Source organism: Dama dama, chromosome 16 (genome assembly GCF_033118175.1).
Source record: "Dama dama isolate Ldn47 chromosome 16, ASM3311817v1, whole genome shotgun sequence".
In the NCBI taxonomy this organism is placed as follows: Eukaryota; Metazoa; Chordata; class Mammalia; order Artiodactyla; family Cervidae; genus Dama; species Dama dama.
The window spans coordinates 12,668,888-12,693,094 of NC_083696.1; the positions used below are offsets into that span (position 1 = coordinate 12,668,888).

The 24,207-nt window shown below is 42.4% G+C and overlaps 1 protein-coding gene across 4 annotated transcripts in view; it reads right to left on the minus strand.

Moving 5' to 3' along the window:
• PALM2AKAP2 (PALM2 and AKAP2 fusion) overlaps positions 1-24,207 on the minus strand; it is a 497,146-nt gene that overhangs the window by 138,010 nt on the left and 334,929 nt on the right. For all 4 annotated transcript variants that reach the window (XM_061163447.1, XM_061163445.1, XM_061163448.1 and 1 more), the window contains one exon: positions 8,234-8,319. In XM_061163447.1, the coding sequence (XP_061019430.1) occupies positions 8,234-8,319 (86 nt within the window). The remainder of the gene's footprint in view (positions 1-8,233; positions 8,320-24,207) is intronic.

Below are 24,207 nucleotides of genomic sequence, written 5' to 3' on the forward strand. Positions count from 1 at the left end.
CAGTAGAATGGCTTTTTAAAAGCAACTTCCAAAGAAAGCTGTAACCTGTGGCCTCTATTCACCACCGGAAGAGCCTAAATGCTTTTCCCCTTTTGTAACAGAGAACATCTGTCAGTCCAAGGGAACAGTCACCCTCCCGGCAGTAAGTTTTACATACAGAGACGACATCCTCTTTTTATCTGGTTCTGCCATGTCCTTGATTAGGAAATGCACCCCTTTCAAACAGTTTGAGAGCCCCAACTTGCCTAACTGATAGCCATCCTGTTTCTTGCCTAAGCACAACTGAAAAATATTGTCTATGTCGTTAAATGAATTAAACAAGGAAGCCAAGAGACAGAGGTGGCTCTACTGCCATGGAGAATTCCAGCAGCAAACCAAATTTAAGCCTGTAAATGCCTAATGGTTACGAAATCGAAACCCCAAACAATACAAATGGCCAGTGACGCTTTAAGTTACAGCCAATTGATTAATTTCCTTTCATTGCTCCCATCTTTCCTCTATAGAAGTCTTTCCTCCACTCCTGTGGGCAGGGCACCACTAACCACTTGCAGTTTGATGCTGCCCAACTCACATGTGATTTTGCTCAAACGAAGTCTTAAAATTCTTACTATGGCTCAGTTTATCTTTTAGCAATGTGAATAAGTACAAGACTTCTTTCTGAGAAAAAAATCTGAAGTGTGTACCAGAATGTTCTGTGCTCTTTTTTGCAAATAGTTTTTAGTCTCTGTATATAAAAGAAGATCATCAAACCAGTCAAGCCTAAGGGAAATCAACCCTGAATATTCAGTGGAAGGACTGATGCTGAAGCTGAAGATGAAGCTCCAATACTTTGGCCACCTGATGTGAAGAGCCAACTTATTGGAAAAGACCCTGATGCTGGGAAAGATTGAAGGCAAAAGAAGAGGGCAACAGAGGATGAGATGGTTAGATAGCATCACTGACTCAATGGACCTGAATCGGAGCAAACTCTAGAAGATAGTGATAGACAGGGAAGGCTGGCGTGTTGCAGTCCACAGGGTCACAAAGAGTCAGGCACAACTTAGTGACTGAACAACAACAACAAATATAAGAGCAAAGTGAAGACGGCCTTTGGGACTTAGCTGGTCTATTTCAAATGGCAGTCAAATCATTTTATATCAAGCCAAGGGATACTTCTTTTAACATGCACTGATGTAGTTTTGTACAATCATCAAATAAACACAATTCGAGAAAACAAAGCAGATCCAGACAGGTGCTATCGGTGGCTGTAGCAATGAACCAGCTGAACAAAGGCAAGACACTTCCAGGATGTCAGCGCTGGGCAGTTTACTCCTCAAAAGAACAGAAGCTCTGTAACCAGCAAATTCCTTTAAAAGCTGGCATGCGGCCACTTCCCAGTAACTTTATTTGGAACGTTGTTTTTGTGTGCATGTACAATGACTGCCTTTCTAGCTTGCCTTGTCCAGAGGATGTTAAAATGTTATGTTGAGGTTTAGCCATCTTTTTTGCTTTTTACTCTTAGCAGGATGTATTTAAAATCCCTTTGAGAAGACAGCTAGATATCATTACATATAAATTGCAACACTGAAGCGGTTGCTGGGAGCTGGAGGGAGGAGGGAGTGGAGAATTAGTATTTAATGGGTGCAGAGTTTCAGTTTGGGATAATGAAAAAGTCCTGGAGATAGATGGTGGTAATGGCTGCAGAACAGTACAAATGACATAATGCTACATAAAAATGGTTAAAAGTGTAAAATTCTGTTACGTGTATTTTACCACAATAAAAAATATAACATTGACAGGCTTAAAATGATATTAAAAAAGCTGAGATGTAAGAGGAAAATAACCAGAAGAGAGAGAGAGAGAAAGAAAAGAAAGGGAAAGAAATGGAAAGAAAAAGAGATTGATGAGACACTCCCACTCCTTCCCAGGGCACTGCTGGGAGAGATGTCAGTGATCCTAAAGGGAAAATGTGAACTGAACCCCCTCCCCCCGTCATTAAGAAGAGGGTCCCTTACTCGGAAAACACTGACTACACACCTATAATAAGAGAATAACAGAATGTACCCTCTCGTACATAAAGGAAACCAAGCCATTGAAAAATCAACTGCATACAAATGGTGAATAAGCAGATGAAAATATATTCCGCATCCCTAGCCTACAGGGAAATGTACATCCAAAGCACAATAAGATGCTGCTTGACGCTTGCTAGGACGGTTACAACCAAAACGTAGACACTAGCAAGCGCTGGTAAGAGGTGGAAAAATCAGAACCAGCGTCCACTGCTGGTGAGAGTGTAATATGGTGCAGCCACTTTGGAGAACAGACAGTTCTTCCAAAAGTTAAACACAGATTTACCACGTGACCCAGCAATTCCACACCTAGGTTCATGTCCACAACACATGAAAATATGCATCCACATAAAGACTTGTTTGCAAATATTTATAAGGGAATTATTCATAATAGCCAAAAAGTGGGAACAACCTAAAAGTCCATTGACTTGTGAATGAACTAGAGAACAAACCAAAACTCTGGTACATCCCTGAAATGAAATACTACTCAGCATTCAAAGAAACACTGGTAGAGACTGCAACAGGGATGAACCTCAAAAACACCACAGTAAGGAAAAGAAGCCAAACACACAAAAATTCCATTTTCATGAAATGTTCAGAACAGGCAAGTCTACAGAGACAGAAATCAGGTTAGTGTTTGACAGAAATCAGGTTAGTGTTTGTTTGGGATTGGAGGTGAAATGGAGACAAACTGATAGGACAGAAGAGGGATCTTACTGGAGTGATGAAAATATTATTAAACTGGATTATGGTAATCATTGGTAAATTTACTAGAAATTATTGTATACTTAAATATGTGAAATTTATGGTATGTAAATTATGACTCAATTATGTTTTTAAAAAAGGAACTGTGAAAAAACAGGACTGTGATTTAGAGGCTCTAAGAAGTGAAAAACAAGCAAAATATGAAGGAAAGTAGCATACGAATAGATAACCGACAAGGACCTACTGTATAGCACAAGGAACTATACTCAATATTTTGTAACAACCTAGATGGAAAAGAATCTGAAAAAGAACATAGATACACACACACGTACACACACACACACACGAATCTGAATCACTTTGCTGTAGACCTGAAACTAACATATCATTATAAATCAACTACATTAAAAAAAAAAAACTAGCATAAGAGAGAGAAGCAGGGAGGTAGAAGAGACAGACTATCAGGTGAGAACAGGGAATAAGTAGGCTTGAGGAAGGCCAGTGGTCCCCCCTTAACTGCAGTCTAGAGAGATGTGTCTTCACTTGCTAATTCATATATTTGCTCATGCAACAACTATTGATGACTGCACATACGATCATATGGATTGGCAGAATGATTTCAAAGATCATACTGGCTACAAATAGGCTGGGTGCAGAGGGCAAGGATGGGTCCAGAGACAGACATAGTGGAAGATGGGACTAGAAATGAAATTGCAGTTCTGAGCCTTAGTCAGTCTTAGCCAATTGTCTTAGCCAGCTGGACAACTAGAAAGCCAAGGGCAATGGAGGGATCACACGACCACACCCCTATACTGCTTTAGTGAAATGCAAAACAACATTTTCCCAAGCTGACCCCCAAAATCACCAAGCGCTTGTTAAAAATGCTAATTCTCACACTCTGTTCTTCTGGATCTGAATTTTGAAAGGAGAAGCCTGGGAAGTTATTTATGTATATATTTAATACTGCTGCAGACAATTCTCACAGTCAGGCAAGTTTCAGAAAATATTGATCCATACTTTTTTTTTAAAAAGCGATGTCTAGACAAGCAGCAAAACAGATGAAAACATAATATAGACGTCATCCCAAAATATGATGACCCTTTTCTTCTAGTGAATTGTGATTCAGGCTGAAAAAGGTTAAAGGCTCTTTCAAACAAGAGCAGGTAAAAACAACTTGTAAAGGCTGCTGCTGTTGTTTTAGTCACTAAGTCATGTCTGACTCTTTTATGTCCCCATGGACTGCAGCTCTCCAGGCTCCTCTATCCATGGGATTTCCCAGGCAAGAGTACTGGAGTGGTGATTATTTCCTTCTCCAGGGTATTTTCCTGACCCAGGGATGGAACCTGCATCTCCAGCACTGCAGGCAGATTCTTTACTACTTAGCCACTTGGGAAGCCCTGTAAAGAGTGAGCATAGTATAATAAGAAAATGGTGATGGACATGTATGATACTGGTTTTTGGCCTCTATGGTATGACACTCTAGAAGAGTAGGTATAATTCTGGGTTAGATCTGAGCATAGTGGCTTCCTAGGGCTGCTGTAACAAATGACCACAAACTCAGTGGTCTACATCAACAGAAACTTAATCTCTCATAATTCAAGAGGCCAGAATTCCAAAATCAAGGTATTGGTAGGGCCCTGCTCCCTCTGAAGGTGTTAGGGGAGAATCCTTCCTAGTCTCTTCCAGTTTCTTGTGGCTCTAGGTCTTCTTTGCCTTGGGCTGCATGGACTCCAACCTTTGCCTCTGTTTCTTCTTATGGCCTTTGTGTCTCCTCTTCTGTCATAAGAACATGTGTCATTGGACTTAGGTGTACCTGGTTAACCCAGGATGATCTCACCTCAAAATTCTTTTCTTATTTACAGCTGCAAAGACTCCTTTTCCGAATATGGTCACAGTCACAGGTACCAGGATTTAGGACTTGGACACACGGTTTCGAGGGGAAGGAAGGGATTCACCATTCAACCTACTAATAGTGATTTAAAATTGTTGAGCAAGCCTACATGATGCTTCTACATCATGTGTCAGTGTTTTTAATATACAGGGTGTTTTTAATATAAATGCTGTTAGTTCAACATTGGGCTTCCCCAGGATTGGGGAATCCACACTATACAATATACTCCCTCCAAGCCATCCATTTTGCAAATCTGCACCCCTGAAGGCTCAGTGGTAAAGAATCTGCCAGCAATGGAGGAAACACAGGAGACACGGGTTTGATCCCTGGGTTGGGAAGATCCTCTGGAGAAGGAAATGGCAACCCGTTCCAGTATTCTTGCCTGGGAAATCCCATGGAAAGAGGAACCTGGTGGGCTACAGTCCATGGGGTCACAAGGAATTGGACACAACTGAGCATGCCCACACAGTTCAACATTGTTCAGACTGACAGGTTTGTTTATAAGTGAATTCACTCATTTGAGCCATGCGTATTTTTAGAAGCATGACTTTGCCATTTCAGAATAAGACATGGTATTAAAAGGCAAAAATATAGTAGACAAAACCACATTCAGACTACTGACATCACAAAAAATGCTGTGCTTTTTTCAGAAAGAAAACTTCAACACATGAAGAAAGGTACATCTATTGCAAGAAGAGTAATAGGGAGGAAACCAAAGAATTTTAGTGGTTTCTGCTGATATTCCCCTTGGGAAATGTGAATGTGTCAACTTTTACTGTAATAAATATTTTAACAGAATATTCTGTTTTCCCAGGGCAAAAAGCAGAGATAGGTGATATTACAAGGATATATGAAATAGCTAGTAGAAGCAGGAATAGCTGTAGACATATGAATGCTTGCTAAGTTGTTTCAGTTGTGTCTCTTTGTGACCCTATGGACTGTAGCCCACCAGGCTTCTCTTTCCACGGAATTCTCCAGGCAAGAATACTAGAGTGGGTTGCCATGCCCTTATCTAGGGGATCTTCCCAACCCGGGCGGGGATCAAACCTGTGTCTCTTACAACTCCTGCATTGACAAGTGGGTTCCTTACCACTAGCACCACCTGGGAAGCCTGTAGTGACATGAATATATGATGAAAAATCCGTAGTTAACAAAGATCAGGTACTTATAGACACAGAAAAAAATAATAGTTTAAGATAGACACAAGGGGGGACTTCCCTGGCAGTCCAGTAGTTAGAACTCTGCTTCCAATGCAGAGGGTGTGGGTTCAATTCCTGGTTGGGAAACTAAGATCCCATATACCACACAGCACAGCCAAAAAGTAAAAATTAAAAGAAAAAAAGACACAAGAGCAGGATGGATACATAAAGCAGTGTGGGGTAGGAAAAAGCATAGTACCGAACGAAAAAAATTGGTAATTTTTATAATTGGGAAATCTAATGGAGAAGAATCTAAAAAGAAGTATTTCCCTAAATTACACTCATCTAGAAGTTTTAAGAATCCTTTATTGAGAAGAAACTGGCATTAATAAAGGAACTTAATATTTATAGGAATTTATTGGAGTATTAAATATATTTGTATCTTGCTTAACTTTTTAAAAGTATATGGTGTTCTTTCTTCTAAGTAGATTCAGTTCTTGTGAACTAAAAATCCTCTATTCTTATAAAATATTCCCAGGTATTCAGTAAAAGAGGATTCCTAAGTGGCTCAGTGGTAAAGAATCCACCTGCCAAGAGACTTGGGAGATGCAAGTTCGATCCTTTGGTCGGGAAGATCCCTTGGGAAGGAAATGGCGACCCACTTCAATATTCTTGCCAGGGAATTCCCATGGACAGAGGAGCCTGGCAGGGTACAGCCCATGGGGTCACAATGAGTCAGACATGACTGAGCATGAATACACGCATGCACACACGCATGCACATTCAATAAAAAAAAGACAGAAAGAGAGGTTGAGGATGACATGGAAGTTGAATAGACCCAAATACAACTTTAGTCAAGATCTTCATACCAGGAGCATGCTGATTATGCAGTAGCCTTATAAAATGGGACTTGGGCAAAACTTGTTTGTATCCAAATACACCGTTTGTTTTTATAAAACAAACTCTGCATGTAGACTAGCAACACATCTCAGAAACTAATTCTTAAAATCACAACAAATTTCACAATAGCACATCTAAATCCATCAAATTCTACTATCAGCATCCACCTCTCTCAATTCAATACGGCCAAAGATTTCTCAGCTTCTCAGACTTTGCACCAATAGCTAGGAAAATACCAACACATCATTGCAATATATATTTTTATAAGTTCAACTAAACATAAAGACAAGCAAACAAACTTTTAGCACTGGATAATTATTATCTAGATTAGTTGACTCATTTAACCAACAGGCTATTTTTCCATCTTATAATATATTTCATGATTGTATTTTTCTTTGCTTTCTCTAACATTTTTAGCAGATAACACAAATTCAGCCATCACATTACAAAGAAAAGCTTGAATAAATTCATCCTGTATATTCTTTTGTACAACTTCTACTAAAAAATCCAGAGTGAAATCTCTAGTGATAGCTCAATATTAAAAAAGGACATTATGTTTTCATTTTCCATGAAAACTTTCTAAGTGGCATTTATTTAAATTCTATTCATTCAAGCAAAAATGTTAGAAAGCCCTCCTATTCCCAGTCTTTGTTCAGTTTAGTCGCTCAGTCGTGTCCGACTCTTTGCGACCCCATGGACTGCAGCACGCCAGGCTTCCCTGCATAAACAGAATTCCAAGAGAGGAAGACTGTTCCTTTGTGTCTATTCCAGTAATAGAAGGGAAGTAATTGTGTCTGATATATTTTGCTACAGACTCCTTAATCTAGGCAATGATTACAAATTCATGCACTTAATTTGAACAGTGATAATTAGGTTGATTTGCAGATGACTCATTTTGTAAACCTTTGGCCATTAGCGCCTTCCATCTGGAGTGGGCCATGTGCTGCCTTCCCGCTGACATCAGTGGAAATCTTGAGTCAAGATCAAAGCTACTTTATGCCTTCTGACCTTTCTTCACAATGCACAGTGGGGCCCGAGTTTCTCAGCTCAGAATTTTCAGATTTGCTTTGCTGTCCCCATGGGGTGACACTTGCAGACAGTCAACATGTAGACGTTCACTGAAGACCCTACAACCAGTCCACTGGAAATCACAAGTCTTGGATTCTAGCTTTCAGGTGATTTCCTAATGCAGGCCCCAAATTTCAGCAAATCTTATTCTAGTTGACCCACTGAGGTCAGTGAATACAGAACCCCAGCAGGGTAAGGAGCAGTATTCATTTTACCCCCAGATATCTGCCACAGGCTCACTTTCCTCTAGAGCAGTGGTCCCCCACATTTTTGGCACCAGGGACCAATTTTGTGGAAGACAATTTTCCATGGACCAGGAGTGGGGGGCGGATGGTTTCAGGATGATTCAAGTGTGTTACATTTACTTTATTTCTATCTAATGCCAATGCTAATCTGATAGGAGGTTACTGGTAGCTCAGGAGTTGGGGACCCCTGCTGTAGAGATGCACTTAGAGAATCACACTAGAGAAAGCATGCCTTACCTTGACAGTCATGTCTGCGCTGGATGATGCTATGGCCTCTGAGGTTATCTCATCTCGTGTTAGCAGCACACTCTCCCATCCAACTCCTGGAAAAAAAAAAAAAAAAGAGTGCCATTTGAGCCAAGTGCATTCAGTTGGCATGGATGGAAACTATTTTGCAGCTTTCAAGTCCATGTGATGTGTAAAGGAAATCAGTGATTATCCATAGTTCACCTACCTGGCAGTTAACAGGAAAGCTTCCTTTCAGAAATGTGGTCAGTCAGCACCTCTTGTTTTCACCTAATCTCCAAGTTTGGAGCCATCGTCTAAATCTTGTATGTTATGGTTTAATCGCTAAGTGATTTCCACTTAATCGCTAAGTGTCCAACTCTTGACAACCCATGGACTAGAGCCCTCCAGGCTCCCCTGTCCATAGGATTTTCCAGGCAAGAATACTGCAGTGGGTTGCCATTTCATTCTCCTGGGGATCTTTCTGACCCAGGGATCGAAGCCATGTCTCCTACATTGCAGGCAGATTCTTTACCAACTGAGCTACCACGGAAGCCCCAACCCCAGGGATATATATATACATATATAAATCTTGTATGTTATAGACAGTGCTATTCCTAGTCCAGAGTGGAGAAGAGGTTAAAATGAACTCCTCTAGAATCCAGGCTTCATACTTAGGTCTTATGTGGGGCTTAAAACGACTCCCATTATACAAAAATCTGTCCATCTGAATCTAACTCAATACCCAATAGAAATGACTTGATTATTTACTGTCCTAGATTCTACACACCTGCTGAAAAGAACTGAGAGTTTATACTCGCGTTTAAAATCTATATATGTTTCTCCCCAAGTCTTAATACATGTTAGCTCCTTTTTTCTTAAGCTGTCAGGCTCTGAGAGTGGACATCTGGCAAGAGACAAGGTTTTGCTCTCTCCAACCTCAAAAAAGATATCAGGGGCTGCTGTTTGAAAATATCCACATCACAATATAGTAAAACTACAGTAATTTAAATGCAGTTATGTGTGTGCATGGAGGTGGAATTGTCTGTAATAGTGAAAAGTCTGAAGTAATGACAGGTATATTTTTTAAAACAATATTGCAAGTCAAGTCATCTTCCTAAAAGCTAAGAAGGTAACACTTATTAGTAGAGTTTCTCAGGGTCCACTTCAATAAGCAGATACAAATTTTATAACTTTTGCCTACTGGGTATATATATTGCCTATATATATATATAACAATTGCCTACTGGGATATGAGTGTTCATAGCCTAAAGTATTAAAAATATTATTTTTTAAAACAGACTAAAACTATATAATATTAATTTACATTATTGATTTCCTTGTATAATTTTCCCTAAGGAAAACTCAAGGGCAATATTCATGCCAGCTCTGTGTGAATCACCCAAATTCCACATTTCAACTGTTGAGCACTATATTAAATGAGAACTGGCATATTTTTCTGTTTGCTACATAGTAAATATTCTAGGTTCTACGGTCTGACCACTTCTGTTGCAGCTTCTCAAGCTGCCATTATTGAGAGAAAGCAGCCAGAGATAACATATAAGCAAATGGACATGACTGGGTTCCAAAAAAACTTTATTTACAGAAACAGGCACTGACCAGATTTATCTCATGAGGCATGCATTACCAGCCTCAGTGCTAAGTCAAGAAACCAGAGATGTGTCTAGGAAAGATTGTTATACTTTGGCATTTTTCTAAGGATCAACTGGACAAATCAGGGGGTGAAACTATAGCAGTAGTTTGCAATTACATGACATGTTAAATAAACTAATATGAGATTAATTCAATTTTAATATATTAGCACTGGTTGCATTGCCTTATTTTATATTCTGAATCCTTGAGAGTCTCATTTCACAGGAAATGTGCACCATGGATTACTCAAGATCCATGGGCTATAATTTATTGCAGAGTGTAAATAGTTGTCTCTCACTGGGTTGTAGAAGTTGGGCCAGAGAAGTTTGATGACTTGCCCTACAATTTCCTCTCAGGAAAGTTGTGGGCTTTGTCTTAAATGCACATTTCTGGGAAAGAAATCTTGTTTCCACATGAACAGATGATTTCCCAGACACATCTTGCATTTAACTAAAACCCTTTCTGGTTTAAGACACTGTTGGTACCTACTGGAAATGGCCAGCAGAGAGACACAGATATTGGGCATGGACAAATATATGATTTTTAATTATAGAATAATTTGGGTTTTTTTTTTTTTTGGCTGCACTGTGTGGCATATGGGATCTTAGTTCCCCATCTAGAAATAGAACCTGTGCCCCCTGCTCTAGAAGCACAAAGTCCTGGCCATTGGATCTCCAGGGAAGTCCCTAATGTGAATTATTGTTCAGCAAATATTTGGCGCCCTTCTCTCCCACCGTGGGAGAAATTTTCTTTCCTGTCCTACTGATGTTTGCCTTGGCAAATGGGATGTTAGTGGATATCAAGCAAGCAAAGGTTTGAAATGGGCTTGTGTGGTGACATTCGCCCTCTTGCTCTTCTGAGCTAGCATGAGAAGGACATGCCCCAGTTGATCTGCAAGGAAACAAGAGTCATGGGGAACCCATGTCTTGACTTGAACCCAGTCTGCACCTTGGAGCTAAGCCAAGTCTAGACCAGTCAATCCCCAGCTCAACTGCATATGCATGATAATAAAAGTGATTCCGTCTTGGGATGATTTGTCAAGCGGCATTATTCTAACAGTAGCTGAAAGATATAATCTATCACCAAAATTATACATGAAAATCATTTAAATAAAGCACTTTTATCTTTAACTATGCAAATATAATCCCCTTTGTTGCATATAATTCATTTACAAGTATTAATTTCCATCTCTATATATTATATCCCACTTTGGGAACAATCTTTCCTCTGCTACAATCATTCCTTTCGTAAGCAATACTATCTTTATTACAGGATATATGGCCATAAGAAAGAGACATGAGACATCAATACATATGTATTCTCAATATATAATTTGATACATAATATAGAATATATGTAATTCTCATAGTATAGTTTTACTTACTGTACTTTCAAATAACCACTTTTCTCTAATAGCCTCCCTTCTTCCTTTGCTCAAACTTACTTACAATTTTTTTGAAAAACCATATTTTATATTATTCATACAATCCCTAGCAATACTACTATTATTTTTATTCCATTTTTAAAAGGCTGGAACAAACCTTCAGGAAAAAATAACCTTTCTCTCCCAGAAGAGAATAATTTTGCATTTCTCTGTAGTGGAAAAACTGAGACCCATCTACTTGTAGCTAAGGGATTCTTATAAATACTCCATCAGGGAGAGTTTTATAAAGATCTTGCAGCAATAAATCAAATCTGCCATGAATTTGTTGTTTTTGCTTTTTATATACCTCCTTATTTAGCTTCACAGTCAGATAAATACATCTCTTTGCCCAAGCTTCCAGTTCCCTGGCACCCACATCCCTGGGTCTCTATTCCCAGAGTGCATTCTGCTGGTTGTCTTGGCCCCTCTCTGCTGATTTCTGTCGGGAATAATACGTGTATTGTTGACAGGATAGTGCAAGCAAAAGGAAGGAGGCTTGGTGAGGAAGCAACTGATGGCATCCAGGGAACATGGGCTGACTTCCTTAATTCTGATCCTGGCTAGTACTAAAAATAAATACACATGAAGGGTCCAAGGCCCAGAGGGAAAGGGGAGCACTGCACGGAAGGGTGCTGGTTATGCCCAGACCCCCTGGAATCACCATGTGTCACGAGGTGAAAGCAGATTAAGAAAGAGAGAAAGGAGAGAAAGACAAGTCAGCACAGACTCTTATACGCAAGAGAGTGGACCCTTGCTCTAGCCCGTCTGACTACACAGGTTTTAGATAGATCCCTGGACAAAGCAGGTGGCTGAGGGGGTCACTAGCACTCTTCACCAAATGCTCCCCCTTATTCCTTCCTCTCGTGGACACATAACAGGATTTCACTTCCTAGCCTCCTTAGAGTTGGTGAGGTCATGTGACTAGTTCTGGCTGATGGGTATGCGTGCAGCGGCATTGATCACTTCCAGGCTGGAACATTTAATTGCTGGTGAGAGATCCTCCAGTGCACCCTTTCCCTCCACCATGGTGAAAGGCAATGTTCCAGATGGTGACAACTTTATTAGCGTAAGGCCCAACTAAGAGAGTAACACAAAGCATAGATACGGCCAACCCATTAGGGCCACCATGTCTGATGCATGAGAACTAAAGTTTTATTATTTTAAGCCATAGGATTGGGGCTGTTTATGACACTAGAATAACATAGCCTAGTCTTAGGAAAGGATGGAGCCCTTCCAGACCTGCCATCCCCACCCACCTCCGGTTCCTATTACAGCAAGGTCTTTAGATAAATCTGTGTTCTGTCCTCTAAACAAATTCTTTCCTTTAAATATTGTCTCCTAAGCAGGTTTTAATGGCCCATACTTTCCTTGGGGGCCACTCCCTGATTCCACTGTGTTCAGTGCTTATTGCACAGGTCTGCTGCATCTCATGAAGGATTTTGGTTCTAAAGACAAAAGGCACAAAGCTGCATGATCAAAACTGCCCTTGAAAATCCCTTAAATCTCCCATACAGTCCAGTTAACACCATACTTCAGAAAACTCAACAGAACCACTCTGTTCCTGCTTTAGAACAGACCATTTCTCCTTTTAAGTATGAGATGTTGCTGTTGGCTTATACTAAGGATCATGTTGTACAAAAAAATACAGATTTTGAAACTCTAGGTAATTTCTCCACGTTTGGAGATGCCCAAACTGAGAGAGATAGAAGGAGCTAAGACCACTAGCAGGAACAACAGATTAACACCTTCCTTGTCATCCTCCCATTGGGGTGTATGATATAGAGTGCTTTGGGGCTTCCCTGGTAGCTCAGACAGTATAAAGAATCTGCCTGCAATGCGGGAGACCCAGCTTCCATCCCTGGGGCGGGAAGATCCCCTGGAGAAGGGAATGGCTACCTACTTCAGTATTCTTGCCTGGAAAATTTGTGGACAAAGGAGCCTGGAGGGCTACAGTCCATGGGGTTGCAAAGAGTTGGACCCGAATGAGCAATTTTCCCATTCTATTGTTTTCTTCTATTTCTTTCCATTGATCACTGAGGAAGGCTTTCTTATCTCTCTTTACTATTCTTTGGAACTCTTCATTCAAATGGGTATGTCGTTCCTTTTCTCCTTTGCCTTTAGCTTCTTGCTGTAAAAGTGCTGCACTCAATATGCCAGCAAATTTGGAAAACTCAGCCCTGGCCACAGGACTGGAAAAGGTCAGTTTTCATTACAATACCAAAGAAAGGCAATGTCAAAGAATGCTCAAACTACCGCACAATTGCACTCATCTCACACGCTAGCAAAGTAATGCTCAAAATTCTCCAAGTCAGGCTTCAACAGGACATGAACCATGAACTTCCAGATGTTCAAGCTGGATTTAGAAAAGGCAGAGGAACCAGAGATCAAATTGCCAACATCCGTCGGATCATCAAAAAAGCAAGAGAGTCCCAGAAAAACATCTACTTTTGCTTTTTTGACTACACGAAAGCCTTTGACTGTGTGGATCACAACAAATTGTGAAAAATTCTTAAAGAGATGGGAATACCAGATGACCTGACCTACCTCCTGAGAAATCTGTATTCAGGTCAGGAGGCAACAGTTAGAACTGGACGTGGAACAACAGACTGGTTCCAAATCGGGAAAGGAATATGTCACGACTGTCTATTATCACCCTGTTTATTTAACTTATATGCAGAGTATATCATGCAAAATGCCAGGCTGGATGAAGCACAAACTGGAATCAAGATTGCCAGGAGAAATATCAATAACCTCAGTTATGCAGCTGATACCACCCTTATGGCAGAAAGGGAAGAAGAATTAAAGAGCCTCTAGAGTGACATTTCCACCTCCTCCCTCTGCTGTGAACTCACATCCCTGATCATTAGCCCTGCTTTTTGGGCTTGAGCAGGAAAAACCCTTAAGCTGTCTGTCTGATAGAATTGGCTCCTTTATGCTGCCTTAGAAGGCCCTTAGTAACCAGCCCATAAGGACCTGTGGACAGGGAATGGACCTGATGCCCAGTTAGTCTCCGCCAGTGTCTGTTAAATGAGCAATGGTAGTTTGGGGGCAGCCAGGTTAGAGGGCAAGCTTCAGAGTGGGGCCTAGCTAAAAACAGAGTTTGCTCAAAGGAGAAAAGAGAAACACAAAGGAATAATGAGAGGGGCTGGGACCAGGATCCATTACCGGAGTTCTTGCACCTGGACAAATCCTCAAGCAACAGAAACAAAGAAACAATAAGGAACTAAAAATAACTGCAGGCTTGCACATTTGGGGCAATTATGAACAATAAGATACAAAAAGGCCACACACTGCCATTTCTGAGATACCAAGAGCAAAGGCAGGGTGCCGAGCATGATCCCCCGCACAGGGTACCACCAAGGGGATGGGCTCGCCACCTTAGCTACGCCTCCTGTCCAACCCATGGACCCACCTCTGTTGTTACCCCATTTAAGGACCCAAGCAGCTGCTCTCAGGGAGCCAGCAACCGCACCTGTTCCTTGTTATCACCCTGTCCTGCAGCAGGAGTCCCAGTAAAGCCTTTCCTACAATTCTCATCTGGCCTCTAATCAATTTCTATTGAAGGAAGAGTCCAAGGATCCAAGTCGGTAACAGTTAACAGTCCCACTTTTGAGCTGATTCACATTAGATGCTGAAGAAACAGGCTGTGATTGGTCCTTTCTCCCAGAGTCAGGCAAGTCCTAGTGGCTCTAGATACTTGCCATCAAACCCCTGGAGGTGCAGTCACCAGATATAAAACATCTGGGTGGTGAGACCCTGTGTGCCTTGAAGACAGGGCTGACCCTTCACCAGCCCCACCGCCATGCCCGCCTCACCCACTGGGGTTGCAAAGAGTTGGACATGACTTAGCGGCTGAACAGCAACAGCCATCTTACAGACAAAACATGGACCCATTGTGATAATTTCATTGGTCCTGGGTCCCCCTGTGTCTAACGTCTTCCTTGTCCAAGTCTTGGAATTGAGAATAGGCTAGATGTTTCTCCTTTTAATCGCCACTGGCTCCCTTTGGGTTCGAAAAAAAAATCTCACTTTGTTCTTGGAGGAGTTCTCAGCATGGTGGTCATTGAAACTTAGCGGAACTTCAGAACAATGATTTGCCTCTAAACACTTAGCTTTGGGAAACCCCACCCAAGGATTAGCTGATGGGACTTGCTTCCTCTGGATGGGAAGCCCCACCCAAGGGCTTGAAGGAGCAGACAGGATGTGATCCCACCCCAGCTCGCCCCCCTCCAGGTGGTGGCTCATCCTTGCTCTGAGCTCCAGCTTTCTCTTTCTTGGGGCAGATGGAAGGACCAGGCCCTAGGGTCTCTAGAAGCAATTGTAGCAGGGGCATTCCCCTCCTCTCTTGGCTGCTCTCATTGAGGAGTTGTTGTTCAGTCACTAAATCATGTCTGACTCTTTGCAACCCCATGGACTGCAACACGCCAGGCTACCCTGTCCTTCAGCATCTCCCAGAGTTTGCTCAAACTCATGTCCATTGAGTCGGTGATGCCATCCAACCACCTCATCTTCTGTCACCCCCTTTTCCTCCTGCCCTCAATCTTTCCCAGCATCAGGGTCTTTTCCAATGAGTTGGCTCTTCGCATCAGGTGGCCAAAGAACAGGAGCTTCAGCTTCAGCATCAGTCCTTCCAGTGCCTATTCAGGGTTGATTTCCTTTAGGATTCACTGGTTTGATCTCCTCTTTGAGGAGAGTTCACTGGAAAAGAGAAAGTTTACCATTTGAACTATGAGTTATTTTCCTCAAACTCACTGAGGCCACTGGACTTGCCTTCCCCCTTCCAACTCCTATACCTTCTCGAATAAGGAAAGTTTGTCTGGGTGCCTCTCAGGGGTAGATGTTCAGGGAGCTCAAAAATAAGACCTCAATGTCTTGTTGAGTGTTCTGCATGCCTTCTCCCCTCACCAGCATGGCCACAATAATATCAATCATGACGGCTAAACTGATGAGTCGAGCACTAGGTCTTCATAGGTGTCACCTCCTTCAATCTTCACACAATACAGGGACACGAGGCAAGTATAATATTATCCCCACTTTACAGAGGAGAAAATTGAGACTTAGAAAACATAAAAGTAATCTAGCAAGTGATGCAACCAAGCACTCTAACCTCAGAGGTTCTCTGACTAACCAGTTACCTTACCACCACCCCCAAAGGTCTCTTGTTTTCAGGGATTAGTGAACAGGAAACTTGAGGACATATTGGAAAAAAACACGATTCACAGAGGGGAAATTTTTTACCTGGAGGTTCCCATTCAAGATGGTTTCTGAGATCACACTCAGCAGATCAAATAAGGGCTTTGTGGTGGGGTTCCTGGAGACACGTAAAGCTGAGGCTGCCACTGAATCCAGCCGAGGGCAGTTCAGCAAACGTTCATGAGGGGTTTATAGGGCCTCTCTGGGTCAGCTAGGATGGGGCGGTTCTCCTTTCAGACAGGGAAAGCTCCGGGCACAGTCCTGTGGGATCCAGTGACAACCTAGTTCTGCAGAGGGTGCCCTGCGCAGCAGGACCTCTGAAAGATGGACAAGGATTAAGACTCTGAAAGAACTGAGTGCCTCTGAGCTCCACCTTGGGTTCAGACACTCCACCAAAAAACCCTGGGACAAAAACCCTGGGTGATCTCAGAGGCAATCATGCAATAGAGAAGAAGTGGAAACTCACAGCACCCTGGGCTGGAAAAAAAAAACCATAGCTTGCTCTCTTCCTGGAAGCATGTGGTAGGAAGGAGTAACAACAACAACAATAATAGCAGGTTATCGTTTCCTGGGAGCTAATTATGCGCTCTTAGTTGTGCTTTATTTAACATATATTACCTAACAATCAGAAACCCTACATAAAGTAGGCACTATATTTTTAAATTTATTTATTTTTAATTGGAGGACAACTGCTTTACAGTATTGTGTTGGTTTCTGCCATACATCAACATGAATCAGCCATGGGTATACATATGTCCCTTCCTATTTTTAATCTTTATTTTTTGGATAGCAAAAGTGAAGCTTAGAGAAGTAAATAATTTGCCCGAGAACACATAATAGTAAGGAGCACAGTTGGGATGTGAATAAAGCTCACACTATACGAGGCTGTTACTAATCACTTCTGCTCACTAAGATGTCCACGGTAAGAAGGGCAAGAATCCTCTTGAGACTGGGACAGCATGTGGACACACATACCTGCCTGTCACATGCGTATACTTTTATGTACACACATGTACACACACACAAGCACACATAAACACCTGTGCTTATGTGCACAACTGCAGACCCACGTATATACATATGCATAACCCATTAAGTGTGAAGCTGCAACAACTTTTCAGCTATGATCTGCTATATGCTCTGGAGTCTTAGACCTCCTTTTAAGAAGAAAAAAGCCTTTCTCAGTGACAGTATCTGAGGGTAAATGGGAAACTAGGTGTTTCACCTCTTGCTCAATTCTCAAAGGTGAATTTTATATTAAGTAGGAGGCAGATTCTAAATGCACAAAAATGAGAGCAAAAAGGATCATGCTTGTGTTGAAAATGAGTTTTACAAGACCCTGGAGGCCTGAGGCAATTTTGAAAATGGTTTGTTAGGGCTTGCCCGAACCAGTCCTCAGAAATTAAAGTCTTTTTAGGCAACCCTGTTCCTTGTAGCAAACTCAAGGACTGTTCACAAACAGGGTCCCCACTGAGAGGTTGGGCTTCCCAGGTGGCATTAGTGGTAAAGAACCTGCCTGCCAATGCAGGAGACTTAAGAGATGTGGGTTCAATCCCTGGGTCAGGAAGATCCTCTGGAGAAGGAAATGGCAACCGATTCCAGTATTCTTGCTTGGAGAATCCCTTGGACAGAGGAGCCTGGTGGGCTACAGTCCACGGGGTTGCAAAGAGTCAAACATGACGGAGCGACTTAGCATGCACTCAGAGGTTAGAGATTTCACAGCTTAAAGCCTGGTTTACCCTCAAGTTAATTTGCAGATATTATTACTCAAGGGGGCTCCCCTGATAAATCCAATAAGGATTCTGTTATGGTCTCCACAATATCCTAATTATTAGCTTTGCCAGCCTGATTTTTTAAATATTTATTAATATTTTGTTTGGCTGCCGCAGTCTGAGCTGTGGCATATGGGATTTAGTTCCCTGACAGCCATAGAACCCAGGCCCCTTGCATTGGGAGCAGAGAGTCCCAGCAACGGGACTACCAGGAAAGTCCCTGCCAGCCTGGTTTATAGGTTGGAAAGATATTTCATATTTAGCCCCCAAACATGTCATATAAAATCAAATAATTAAACAAACTGTAAATCAACTATACTTCAATAAAATATAAAAAATAAAATAAAACTGGCAAAGAGTGAAAAAAAATATGTACAAACCCAAACCACCATCTTGGATCCAGTTCTTGTGCAAAGGAGATGCACTGACCTACTACTAATAATGAAGACACAGCATAGTGACATGGACTTATTTAGAGTCCTTGGGCTCTTTGTCTGGCTTCCCTGATAGCTCAGTTGGTAAAGAATCTGCCTGCAATGCAGGAGACCTCGTTCAATTCCTGGGTTGAGAAGATCCACTGGAGAAGGGATAGGCTACCCACCCCAAGATTCTTGGGTTTCCCTTGTGGCTCAGCTAGTAAAGGATCCACCTGCAATGCGGGAGACCTGGGTTCGATCCCCGGGTTGGGAAGATCCCCTGGAGAAGGGAAAGGTTACCCACTCCAGTATTCTGGCCTGGAAAATTCCATGGACAGTCCATGGGGTCACAAAGAGTCAGACACAACTGAGTGACTTTCACTCACTTGGGCTCTTTAGAGGGTCAGTCACCCAGTTGGTACCCTTTCCCTCTCTTGGTTGTGAAAAGAGTGCCATGGACGGAAGGCACAGTGGTGAGCATGGCCCTTGGAAACATGAAGAAGCTGGGCTCCGCCATGCTTCTTCCCACCTGCTGCCTCCTCTCCAGCCCCACTTTCGCTGCGCCAGTTCAGGCTTCCGGAGGTCTCCCAAATCAGATCAGTCTTCCATATCACCACCACCATTACTTTGCAGAAATGTAACTGTGTTCACATCCCTCCTGACCTCATTGCAGTTTTTCTCTGCATCTGGCACAGTGTTTGGGCTGGGGAGAATCAGGTGGGAAGACCTGGTCCAGGCCCTCAGGAAGGTGGTGGTCTGGGAGGAGGTTTTCTCTGGGCCATTTGCTTTCCAGCATCATTCCACTCCCTTGCTGTGTGGGGCCTCCCTTGGCTGGGTGGCCAGGATGTCACATTTCCGCCCTGAGTTCTGGGCGTCCTGCCAATGCCTTCTCTGCTTCCGTGGGGTGGTGGGGCACTGTGGTGGTATCAGGTAATCCCTGGGAACTCACTCAGCCATTCAGAAAACCCACCTGAATCAAGTAAAAGTATATGGGAGGGGGGGATATTTTTAGAAGAACCTTCTGGAAAATTCAGAAAGGTTCTTAGGATTATCATTGGTCCAGAAACTACAAATGGTGGCCCTTCTAGCTTGCAGGTGTGCTTTGTTGAGTCTGCAAGGCTCTGTGGTTGCTTTAAGTGATTTAGTTGCTAAGATTCAAAATTCTTGAGAATTGACACAAACATCTAGTATCTCTTGGGAAAAACGAGAAGATCTGGCAATACGAGGCGGCCCAGCAGCCACGGCTCTCCCTGGCAGCAACTGCCAAGAGCTGTGTAACTACCTTTACCCATGAGATCTGCCTGCTCTGAGGCCTCAGTTTCCACCACCCTCTCGTTTTATTCCTGGGTTGATGTCACTCGCTAATGTTAACTGTCTGGCCTTTAACGGCATCTGAATTTGCCATCCCAATCTGGTTTAATTGCCACAGTATCCCTCATGAGGAGACTGAGAAAAGTTGTGAATTAATCCCATTTCAAACTTTTTTCAAAAAAATTGATGTCTAGTTGATCTATACAGTTGTGTTAGTTTCAGGTATATGGCAAGTGATACACACACACACACACACAGGAACAAAAGATGCCCTGGAGAAGGGAATGGGCACCCATTCTAGTATTCTTGCCTGGAGAATTGCATGGACAGAGGAGCCTGGAGGGCTACAGTCCACGGGGTTGCAAAGAGTTGCATGTGACTGAGCGATTTCACTTTCACTTTCATATATACATATGTTTTCAGATTCTTTTCCGTTATAGGTTATTACAAGATATTGAATATAGTTCCCTGTGATATACAGTAGTTCCTTCCACTTTTTTAAAGAAGATTTTTTGAAGTAGTTTGAATTTACACCATCAATTGAAAAAATTGGATTTGACAAAAGTTGCTGACAAAGTTCAATAACTTATTACTGAACTGGCAGGAGAACCACATGACCATGGCAAGTTATGTCTCTACTCCAAGCCTTAGTTCTCTTTACCTGTAAGATGACGATGGCAATGGGAACCTCTTAGGGTTTTGCTGTGGACAGATAACTCCTCAGCTCAGTGCCAGCAACAGAGCAAACACTCAATATATGTTAGTTGTTATTATTTTTTATTCTGTGATGCCATACTGACTTCCCTGTGAAATAAATGGCTTCTAGGAATATACAGTGAGGCAGATTGTGGCTAAGAAAAATGCAGGCAAGAGAAACAGCAGATCCCTGGATCTAAATCAAAGTTGTCAATGTCTTTACATGGCGGGGGTCATAATTAGTGCCTCTGCTAACTTGCTCAGTTAACTATTTTTTCTACAAACACCAGTGATGATTTGGTCCCTTCCTTGCCCCCCCCACCCCCACCGCCAGATTACTGTAGTTCTTAAATAGAAACTATTTTAGCTCCATGGGAATTTCTGCAGAAATTACTTTAGCTACATGGGAAATCTGCTAAAATGAGATTTTAGCAGATTTGTGGGCCTGTAGGTAGCGAGGCAGCTAGTCTGGTGCTATGGGCTGAACTGTGCTCCCTCAAACTATGAGTCAACTATGTTGAGGCCCTAACTTCTAGTTTCTTAGAATGTGAATATATTTGAAGGTGGAGCCTTTAAGGAGGAGATTAGGTGAAAATGAGTCTGTCCAAGTGGGACCTAATCCAATCTGACTGGTGTTCTTTTAAGGAGAGGGTGTTTGGACACAGAGAGTGCCACCAGGGGTGCACAGAGAGTGTGGACCACGCGAAGGCACACGGAGATGGTCTCTGCAAGCTGAGCAGAGGTCTCAGGAGAAACCTGGCCTGCGGACACCTTGAGCTTTGACTTCGAGAGCTTCCAGAACTGTGAGAAAAGACATTTCTGCTATTTAGGCAGCCCTGGCAAAAGAATCTACTTGGGTAACAGAGAGTCAGGGCACCAGAAGAGCCTCTGACTTGTAGCTGACAGACGCAGAGCCGCGGACAACCCCCGGAACGGGATCCACAGCGGGGCTTTGGCATCAGAGCCTCCCCTCGGGGTCAGAGAGTGAGGAGAAGCGAGACTCATGATGAAGGATGGGGAAGCAGGAGGCGGTCCGGATGGATTCCAGAGACAGGGCCAAAGCTCTTGGCTGGGACATTAAATGCTCTTAGCAGGCTGTTTGTGCATGTGGGCCGGGGGTAAGGGAGGCGGCCAGCGGGTAGTTATTTACAGAGTTTGAGTCTGAACCACCACAAGGGCTGAATGTGTTGAAGGCAGAAGGCAGAGATATTAATTAATTTTTATATTGTTTTATGAGCCTGTGTTGTTTTCAATTCAAGAGTGCTTATGTGGTTGGAAGCAAACAAGCCTGATGTTTCTCAAGTTTAAAAACCCATTTGGGAGTTTGGCTTGATCCACTAAAGAAGTCTGGAAGCTGAAACACATACTGTTTTGACTTTTGGGAGGCATCCATAATGCTGCATCAGAATATTTATACCCTGAAGTCTCCTTTCACCATCATGGGCAAATTTATCTATTGCTTTTCTGGACACAGATGCAAATTTTTAAAGCACCCATAACTCAAAATGACACAAGCTCACTCTGGTGATTTGATATATGATGGGGACGAAATTATTAGTGTGACTTTCTCCCTTATTCCCTCCCCTCAGCTGTTATAAGGAATTGAGTCTTGGTTGGCTCCATTTCTTATACTTTCTTTCCCTTAAAGGAGAGATCAGTATTTGCCAGCTCAGTAGCTAGGCATCTATAATCCAGAATTGGGGAAATAAGTAGGAAGAGAAAGGCTGGAGAGGCAGGAGGAATAGGGGAGGGCAAACCACAAGAGAGATGTTAAACTGCCTAGATTTTAGCTAGATAGAGGATGGATAGATAGATAAATGGATGGATGATGAATGAATGGATAGATAGATGGACAGACGGATAGGCAAGTAAAACCCAGGCAGCTTAGCATGCCTTTTGGTTTTCCCTTCCCTTTTTTTCTTGTCTCTCCAGCTTGTCTCTTCCTATTTGTTTTCCCAGTGTCTATCTATCTATCTGTCTATCTATTTACAGAAAGAAACCAGTGGCTTGAAGGAAGGAATGAAAGAATCATAGTGGACACTGTTGCTGTCCTCCCCAACACTGATTCCCTCTTCTTATGTTAATAGCACCCCAATCTCCCTTTGGGGATGCTATCATTCTCTATTCCTAGTCTGTGTGATTCACATAGGGTTACCTTCATTTCTCAATTTCCTTCTTCAGGAAGTGAACAGAGTCTTGATGATGAGTTTAGGATGAGCAGGTGACAAATGCAAGGGGACAGGGCTGGCTCAATGAGATCAGCCCTGGCTCTCATTGAGCCAGCCCTGAGACTCTGCTTAGGATGCTGGAAAGGGAGACCTTTCCCAATGAGTTTGCTAAACTGCTAAGATTCAGCCTAAGGGTACTGGTGGTCATTTATGGAAAAAGCTTTCCAGAAAATGAAGCCAGTAGAGAGGAAAGAGGAGCTGAGAAATGGAGTTTAAGTCAAAAGAACAACTCCTGGACTTCATGATTTTTGAGAAAACAGAATATTTTATTTCAAAACTACTTTGAATTAGGATTCTGTCATGTATGACTCAAAGAGTGCTGACTGAAACAGAGATTCCAAGAGAAGCAGCTGCAGGGAACGGAAGAAAGGCCCGCCACTGATGTGCTTCAAGAATGAAAAATAAAGATCCGAATGCCTTTGAATGATATTTGGAAGTTGGACTGTAATACCGTGCATGTGACATCTCACCAAGACCAGACTAAGGGTGGTCCCTGGACTTAGTAGAGCCCTTTAGAACAGGATTAGGAGGATTAGGAAATGCCATGCTTGAAAGAAGATCCTAGAAGTCAACCAGTCCTGTTTCCTAAATGCTTAGATCTCTTTAAGCATCTTGAAAAGGAACTCACTCTGATTCTATTTACACACCTCCAGGGATAAAGAACTTATTTCCATATAGGCAGCTCGTCATGGGTTGAATTGTGTTCCCCCCAAAATATGTTGAAATCTTACCCACCAGCATATCCCCATATGACCTTATACATAAAATAGGGTCTTTGAAGATATAACAAAGTTAGGATGAGGTCATTAGGCTGGGTCCTAATCCAATGTGACTCATGTCCTTACAAGAAGAGAGACATATATACAGAGAAGAAGGCCACATGAAGATGGAGACAGAGGCTAGCGTGATGCAGCTACAAACCAAGAAAGACCTGGGGTACCAGAAGCCGGGAGAGGCCAGGAAGGATCTACCCCCAAAGACATCAGAGAGGGAGCAGAGCATTGACAACACCTTGATTTTGGACTTCTAGTCTCTAACACCATGAGAGAATTCATTTCAGCCCAGGAAAAAAAAAAAAGTTGTTTTAAGTCACCCAGTTTCTGGCGTTCTATTATATTAACCTTAGGAAACAAACAAACAGTTCCTTTCATTTTTAGCAAGTTTCATATCAGAATGCACTTCTTGATATTGAGCTAAAATTTAACTCTATGCAACTACTGGCCCCAGCTCAGTCTTCTGAAGTCAGATTTATTTTTCCCTCTACAAAACAATCTTCAAGTATTCCAGGTTGTGA